The sequence below is a fragment of the Olea europaea genome, chromosome 2 (genome assembly GCF_002742605.1).
Source record: "Olea europaea var. sylvestris chromosome 2, O_europaea_v1, whole genome shotgun sequence".
In the NCBI taxonomy this organism is placed as follows: Eukaryota; Viridiplantae; Streptophyta; class Magnoliopsida; order Lamiales; family Oleaceae; genus Olea; species Olea europaea.
In genome coordinates this window covers 23228161-23236141 of record NC_036238.1, presented here as the reverse complement: position 1 = coordinate 23236141, position 7981 = coordinate 23228161, and the positions used below count along the sequence as shown (strand labels likewise).

Genomic DNA, 7981 nt, shown 5'->3' with positions numbered 1-7981 from the left:
AGGTGGGGGGGGGGGGGGGGGGGGGGGGAAGAATTATTTTTTTACCATTTTTTCCTTTTTAACACAAATTTTAGAAGATTGATGACTTATTTGGAGGTACAATTATTGCAGAAAATCAGAAATGTGTACTTTGTTGCAATATTTGCTTGGTAATAGGTGTTTTCACCATTTATTGCTTTGTTGTAATTGTTCAATGTGCTGGCTTTTATTTTTCCTTCCATTTTATTGGATATTTGAGAAATCAGAATCATATTGGCAAGGTACTGTTGTGGAAAGCATAGTTTACTATATTACAACCCCATATTTATATGGAGTTGGAATTAATATGCATGGTAATTTGTATGCTTACTCTTTATTTTATTGGAAATTTCAGAAAATTGGTCCAGAAGTATCTGCACAGCTTCTGGAGTATGATAAAAGATTTGAGCAGTATGGGACAGAGTTTACATTCTATGACTACAACCAGCCTGATGATCTTCCGTTGTCATTAAAGCATTCATTTCCAATTATAGTTGCAGATCCTCCTTACCTGGTAAAAGTTTATCTTGTAGCACCAAAGTGAACACACACACACACACACACACACACACACACATATATATATATATATATATATATATATATTTAAAAGCATTCTGCATATAGAATATATTAAGACGTTATTAGTTAAATGTTTGTGGAAAAAAATATTATTTTATATGGTCTTAACTCTGAAGCTGGAGGTGCTGAATGTACAAAATATTGTTGGTAGCTAGAGTATAATTTTGGTTCCTGAACTTATTTTGGGTGCCCACTAACTCACCCTTCTTGCTACCGTTTAAAACTCATCCACTTACTCACCCAACTTGCTACCACATGTTTTTCAAGGAAAGAATAGGATATCAACATTTAGGTGCTTTACGTCTTCAGATTTTTCCTCCCAAACTATGTTGGCCGTGTGAAATTAAGTAATAACCCTTTAATGTAATTAGTTCTAGTTACAATGTCCCAATATTAACTAGGTACCCTTCCAAGAGTTTATAAAATTCTAAAGCAAAAAGGAAGAGCCTGCCTCTTTCTACTTCACTGGCCAACCATATCCCGTCTTCAATCACCATCAGATCTCTTTATTCTCAAGCACGTCCACTGCTATCCTACCTGATTGTCCTCCTTCTCTCTATTTCTTTCTCTCCGTTGCTGGCACCTTTTTCTGATCTAGAACAGAACCGGCACCTACCTCTCATAAAACCCAGATACTGAAGCAATCTTTGTCCTCTCGTAATAATAAGATTGCAATTTGATCATCACGGCATGGATTCAAATAGATATTAATCAGTCCGGAGAAGGGTTTGTAGTAGTACTTAGTGGTTGCTTTTTCTTCTCGTTTCCCCTTTTTCTTGTATCCGTTGATGATGGCTAAGGGGAGAATGGTGGGTTTGGTGGTGATGAACTCGTGATGCTAGTATATTCACTTTTGGATGACAAATCACTGTGTGAACAGTCACTTTTGGCTGCACATTTGATATTTTTAGCTTCTTATTATTTGATCAAGGAATACCGGGCACATACTGTTCCAAATGACAGGTTCCAGTGATGAATCAGGCACTAGTAGAGTCACATACACTGTCCATTTATAAGAAAATGATAAAGGATACAAAGAAAATGAGGGAAAACTAATCAATATGCATGGAGGTTTGATTGCTGGTGAAAGTGGATTTTTTTTCTAATTATGATGGTGGAAGTAGGGATGGAGGCAGTTGGAATAATTTTCTGTTTTATGGCTTACTAATTATAATATTCATAATAAATTTCTTTCCTGTTTAAAGAAAGCTAGATATAGATGGTTGGGACATATTATGACGTAACTGCTCGTAGCTAGCCTGTGCGAACAGCACAAGCAGCCTATCTGGATGAGTGTTTAATTCTGGATTTAGAGTTTAAAAGGACATAGTGGGACAAGAAAATTTGAAGCATGATAAATAATATGAATTTGAAAAACTCTTTCACCTTGTTTCAGTTGGTATAGGCTTGCACAATCCACTTTAGTAGCTTACTGTACTGGGTACTTGGTTGGCGATGTTTGCATGTGAATGGAAACAAGTTTTATCATGAATCAAACAAATCCAACTTTTTAATCTATATAAAAATATATTCTCCTATGTTAGTGTCATTTTGACTGGTAATTATATTATGAGATGGATGACTTGTGCAGCTTTTGGTATTAGAGATGTTCAGTTGAATTGGAAAATTCACCAATATATGTACTGTTATGTATATGCCATTTTTCGCCAGGTTGCTATAGCAAGAATAATATTTCTCTCTCTTTGGTCGAGTAATGATCAATAGCTTTACTTCCATTTTTGTATCTCAAGTCCCTGGCAGAAATTGTATACCTGTACCTTCCTTTTTAACTTTGTTTGATAGCAGATGAAATATCACTTCTAAATTTTTTCAACTGTAAATGAAAAATTGTGTGTGATATTCATGACGTTGATGATCTTATTCAATGGATGGCTGTGGCAACAGAGCAAGGAGTGCTTGGAGAAAGTTACTGAAACAATTTCATTTCTCTCAAGACCAGGGCAATCTTACCTTCTTTTACTCACTGGTAAGACGTAGATTTCTGATCAATCTTTCTCTTCTAATCCGGTATAGGAAAAGTTAAACTAACCTCTATGAAGAAAAACAAGTTTAATTTTTTCCACACGTGTTTCATGGCATTTGAGAATTTGTTTGCCCAATTTTTGAAGCTTGTTATTATCATATACAGGTATATACAGACAAATTGGCTAAAATTTTACATTGTCTAGACAGAAGAATCTGTTTTGTATAGATTATACCATCTTATTAGAAAAGTTACGCCTTCACTATTTCTCCTTTTGATTTCTTGTAGGCGAGGTGCAAAAGGAGAGGGCTGCTGAGCTCTTGGGTTTGCGCCCCTGTGGTTTTCAACCCCATCACGCTAGCAAACTTGGCAATGAGTTTCGGCTGTTCACAAACTACAATCCTGGGACAAGACTAGATGGGTGGGAGGCAGAGTAAAGGTGCATTTACACTTCGCTTGTACCAATTGCTGTTTAAATTATTTGGTTTCCAATATCAAAATTGAGGCGTCTCTAATTTAGTTTTCTTGATGAGCTTTTCTTTGAAACGCATTATGTATGAAGTAGCTAGAATTTGTTTGCTAACGTTATACACTTTATCATGAAATAATTATTAAACTGTTCATATTTGTTCACTTCTCATTTTTCCTTTTTTTCCTCTTCCTCTTCACATAATTCTTATTATGTTAGAAGTGGTTGCTCCATTTCCCATCAGGGCCATCACACTGGCTAAATATCTTCCTTCGCTCGATAGTTAAACCGTACTTATTCTGGAAAGAGATTCTGTATCCAGGATACAATTATATTGAATCATGCTACATGTAGAGAGGGTTTTGTTAGGCATTTTTGCAGGTGGCAGCACTGCATTGATTTGTTTAAATTTGTTTTTTGTCCAACATCCAATACAGTGCTGCCGTCTGGCATTCTGCCGGGCAAGTCATTTTCTACAAGGAGCTTAACGCTTTATATCTGATATAGTTACAAGGTCCTGTGGTGCGTTTGAAAATTCTTGGGTAGTAGGGTTAAATCCAAGGATGAACGATGAAAATTCTCCTCGATAAATCAAGATTGTAGCATATACCTAATTTGAAATGCTACCTCTCAGTCTGTTCTTATTGTCCTCATATTAATTTGTATCATGCTTTTCAATTCGAAGTATCGAGGGGATTTTCCATGTAAAACTTATCTTGTATTTGAGCTATTATGCATTGTGACTAGCTTTATAGAATTTTTCATATTCTTATTGGGTTTGCTTTGCTCTGAAGCACAGTGGTTTTACAATCGATAACTGCAGAAACTAAATATTTTTAGCAAAAGCAAATCAAAAGTATTTTGGCGTCTTCCGATTTTGCCAAGAAGTCGATCCAATTAAAGGAAAAATTAATTGTCATAGATATCCTAAAGGAGAGGATGAGAATGGCCGGAGACTAATATTTTAACGTTTTACAATAAATAATGTGATTATTTTGGGAGGATAAAATTTGCGTTTGACACGTGGAGTACATGCACATAGAAGCTTCCATCTTTTCATGCAAAAAAGAGACCGCAAAAGAAGCCACGTTGCGAATAAGCTAAAGTCCAACCAAACAAGATATAAGCTAAGGGTGGTGGACAGAGAACAGGAAAGGAAGAGATGGAGACAAGCAACTATGGTGCAACGGCGGAGCAGCAACCGATAGCGGCTGAGACCGGTAAGAGTGGTTTGATGGCGGAGCAGCCGCCAGTGGAGATGCCGGAGGGGAAGAAGATGATGAGTTTACTGGTGGCTATTGATGATAGTGACGAGAGTTTCTACGCGCTTGAATGGATTCTTGATAAGTTGTTCAAGTACAGTGGTGGCACCACTCCTCCGACGGCGGAGCAGGAGTCCAAGGTGGTAACCATAGTTCATGTCATGGAACCCCTTCCTCGCTATGCCTTTCCTGGTGGATATGGTTCGTTTCTCATTAAAATTCCTAAACTTCAATACGTGTTTCATTTTCTGACTAAAAAGTTACGTATCACGAAATGAGTAATGGTGAGTACTTGTGAATTCTACCAAACATGTGCTTAAAATTTGACTTTAAAAGGTTAAATAAAATCTAAACAGGAGCAAAGAATTGATCACAATCATTTTTAGCTCGAAAGAATTTTGTTGTTGAAAATTTCTATTTCGTTGTTGTATCTACAAAACATCGTTGGCTCATCATTGACGGTGACATATTTTCGGTTGGTGTTTTTCATTATTTTTCATTGAATAAGGAATCTAGTCCCTATTTCGTGGAAATTAAAATTTAGATTTTAATTAAAATTAAAATTAATAATTAATTTTAATCACGGATACACAACTTTTCAACCCCGTGTATCATTATTTTTTATCGAAATTTACTAAAAATTTGATTTTATCCCCTACCAAATATAAATGTTGATGTTTTCAAGCCAAAATTCAATTGTCAAATTTTTTTCTTGCAATATATACAAATAATTAAACCAATTATCTCACTGTGTAAGGACATGTTTGGTTGGTTTGGAAAAAAAATAGTACCGATTAATTTATCTTGTCATAAATTATTTATAGTAGTTGTGAGATGGGTCTTCGTTTGAAATTCAGTAGTGGAATCCGCAAGCAAAGCTCAAGAGCAAAATGGTGCAAGAATACTCTCTCGTGCATTTGAGATGTGCAGGGACAAAATGGTAAGTTTAATTCACATTTTGTTTTCTTAACAATTTGGACAATGTAGATACTGAACATGTCATGGTTATCTCTTCGACTTAGGTCAAAGCTAAAACTCTTATTCTCGAGGGAGATCCAAAGGACAGGATTTGTCGAGCCGTAGAAGAAATGAACATTGATCTTCTTGTTGTTAGTAGCCGTGGACTTGGCCAAATCAAGAGGTGATGATCTTTGATCCCTTCTTACAATTTTATTACCTTTCAAACACTATATTCGAACGTTACAAGATTGATTTTTTTTAGGGCGTTTTTGGGGAGCGTTAGCGATTACTGCGCTCACCATGCAAAATGTGCAGTTCTCGTAGTAAAACCACCCAAGAAATCATCCCCTTGATGGAACCAAAAAATTTGAAATAATAATTCAGAACCAAGAACTTGAGTCCCGCGAGTGAAATAAGGTTATTGTGTATATATGCTCCCGTAATCAATATTGTATCGTGCGTAGTCGAGATGATCTTGTTAAACTTTATGTATGTTTATGATATGAGTTGTTTCTAGTGTATTTACTATCCGCGCAGCTTTAAGCATATAAAATTGATTGTTAAATATATACTTATTTTTCCTATTTATTTAATATTTATGATATATAATGGAGAGAGAGATGGGGGCCCCTCTTACTTAGGGCTACACAAAAAATATAAAATCGCAAAATTGAATCGAAATCGTTGAGTTGAAACCATTAGTTCGGGTCCACGTGAAACCGTGGTTTGTTTTCCTTCAAATCGAACCAAATCGTTTCAAAACAGTTTAATTTAGGTTTTGATTTTCAAAAATCGAATAAAATCGAATTGAACTGTTTTAAATTTTTTAATTAAAATATTAATTTTATTAATTTAACAATTTTACATTTTTCATTTTTTTTAAAAAAAATTACCAATTTAGCAATACTTATTACAACCAACTTATTGAAATAATCATAAAAAGTAAATTAGCTTCATTATTATTGACATATGATTTAACAGGTTCACAACACTTGTCCTCATCCAACTTATTGAAATAATCATAAAAAGTAAATTAGCTTCATTATTATTGACATATGATTTAACAGGTTCACAACACTTGTCCTCATCCAACTTATTGAAATAATCATAAAAAGTAAATTAGCTTCATTATTATTGACATATGATTTAACAGGTTCACAACACTTGTCCTCATCGAATATTTAAATTAACAAAAATTATTCCAAAATCATGTGAAATGACCAATATATATATATATATATATATATATATATATATATATTTAACAATTTAAATCATATTTGACAAAACTACATCAGCAAATCATATCTAAAGTTTCGAAGCCCTAACGTAAACTATCATTTTTCTAACATTTGACGCTTGTCTGTCATTACTGAACGAATAATCAATCGCCTTTGCTTGTTAGTCTATTGATCTTTACCTGAATCGTCACCTTTTCTCTTCTTTTTCAGTAAGTCTTAGATTCTTATTCAAGCCATTTTTTTATTATTCTTTTTCTTTTTTTTGCTTATTATACATTTGTGAGTTGTAATTTGGAAAAAAAAATGATTGTTTGTGTGCCTATATAATTAATGAACTTGTTTGTGATTTGGAAAGAATGAAGGACGGAGCGTATTGACTGTGTAAAAATGTTTAAGTTTTCTAACTAGTACTACTACTTTTTACTTTCATAAAGTAGTTAAAAGATGAAATTCGTCAATTTTCAATAAGTCGAAACTCTATCAATATTTGTACATCTAAACATATTCCGTTCTATCCTTATTTAATATCTCACTAGCAAGACGAAAATGAGTTTTAACTAAATTATAATAACTAAATATAACTCTACATTTACTAACCGTTATACGACAATATAAAGTCAAACAAGAAAAAGGTAAATAAAAATTAAGAAAGATGTATTTGTTCTATTAACATCTTTTAGAAACCAAATTTGAAAATATGAATGTAATTTATCATTTAACATTATTATTTTTCGTTTAAACTTATGTTAAATACATTACTATAATATCAAAAGGTAAATCGCGGATTAAAATCGAACTAAATTGCAAATTATGGTTTACTTCGATTTGGTTTGAAATTTTAACCATATAAAATGATTTGAGTTGAAAATATAGCACAAATCGCACAATTCGAATGGCTTTCACCCATACTCTTACTTTTGGGGCCTAGTGAGAGTACATTCCTGATAATTACGTTGTCGTTTTAAAATTGTGAGAGCATTCAATCACATGGATAGTTACGAAGGAGGCCTGGACATCCAGAGACTAGATGAAATATTACTTCGTTTGTACTAGAAAATTCTAGAAGTTCAAGAAAGAGGAGATAAAGAAACAGAAAAAGAAAATCGTAAAATGAAAAGTAAACATGAAATGTCAAAAATTACTAAAATATCACTTCGGTTAATCACACGCGACAATCCCATCGCGTTATAATTACAGAAAAGTAGTACAGAGAATTTTGGGCACTCACTAGTGTCACATTCTCATTGGCTATTCCCTATGGAGCCGGTCACCGTCTGGTAGAGTAGGAGCCAACAAAGAAAGTCATGGACTGATCGAATTTGCATCAATGATCCTTGTCCTATTGAATCAGATTGCGAGTCAGTCTTTAATACATCATTAAAGTTGTATATTATCATGGTAACGATGACTATTGTCTATATTTTCAATATAACCTCATAAAAAATGACCCATTACAAAAATTTTA

General features: G+C 33.7%; 2 protein-coding genes across 4 annotated transcripts in view; both read left to right on the top strand.

The window, feature by feature from the left end:
• Positions 1-3775, top strand: part of LOC111367252 (EEF1A lysine methyltransferase 1) — a 9453-nt gene extending 5678 nt beyond the window's left edge. Inside the window, exons 2-5 of one of the 2 annotated variants that reach the window (XM_022988028.1) lie at positions 374-532; positions 2506-2587; positions 2873-3023; positions 3273-3775. In XM_022988028.1, coding sequence (XP_022843796.1) covers positions 374-532; positions 2506-2587; positions 2873-3021 — 390 coding nt within the window. In that variant the 3' untranslated portion in view covers positions 3022-3023; positions 3273-3775. Of the gene's footprint in view, positions 1-373; positions 533-2505; positions 2588-2872; positions 3218-3272 lie in introns of those variants that run through there. The other variant, XM_022988019.1, reaches the window with a different exon arrangement.
• A 132-nt stretch (positions 3776-3907) lies between these two features.
• On the top strand, positions 3908-5842 carry LOC111367263 (universal stress protein in QAH/OAS sulfhydrylase 3'region-like). 2 transcript variants are annotated; one of them, XM_022988044.1, is made up of 4 exons: positions 3908-4516; positions 5173-5255; positions 5338-5456; positions 5559-5805. In XM_022988044.1, exons 1-4 carry the CDS (start codon positions 4216-4218, stop codon positions 5626-5628), a joined length of 573 nt encoding a protein of 190 aa, XP_022843812.1. In that variant the 5' UTR covers positions 3908-4215; the 3' UTR covers positions 5629-5805. The 2 variants fall into 2 exon arrangements, with proteins under 2 accessions (XP_022843812.1, XP_022843807.1); XM_022988039.1 differs by having other exon boundaries at positions 3922-4516; positions 5538-5842.
• The last annotated feature ends 2139 nt before the right edge of the window (positions 5843-7981 follow it).

What these genes read in the sequence shown, in the direction of transcription:
- LOC111367263 (XM_022988039.1), top strand. Translation starts at nt 4,216, where the DNA reads ATGGAGACAAGCAACTATGGTGCAACGGCGGAGCAGCAACCGATAGCG. An exon ending in TGCCTTTCCTGGTGGATATG is followed by an intron (nt 4,517 to 5,172) that starts GTTCGTTTCTCA and finishes TTTGAAATTCAG; the next exon opens with TAGTGGAATCCGCAAGCAAA. An exon ending in AGATGTGCAGGGACAAAATG is followed by an intron (nt 5,256 to 5,337) that starts GTAAGTTTAATT and finishes TCTTCGACTTAG; the next exon opens with GTCAAAGCTAAAACTCTTAT.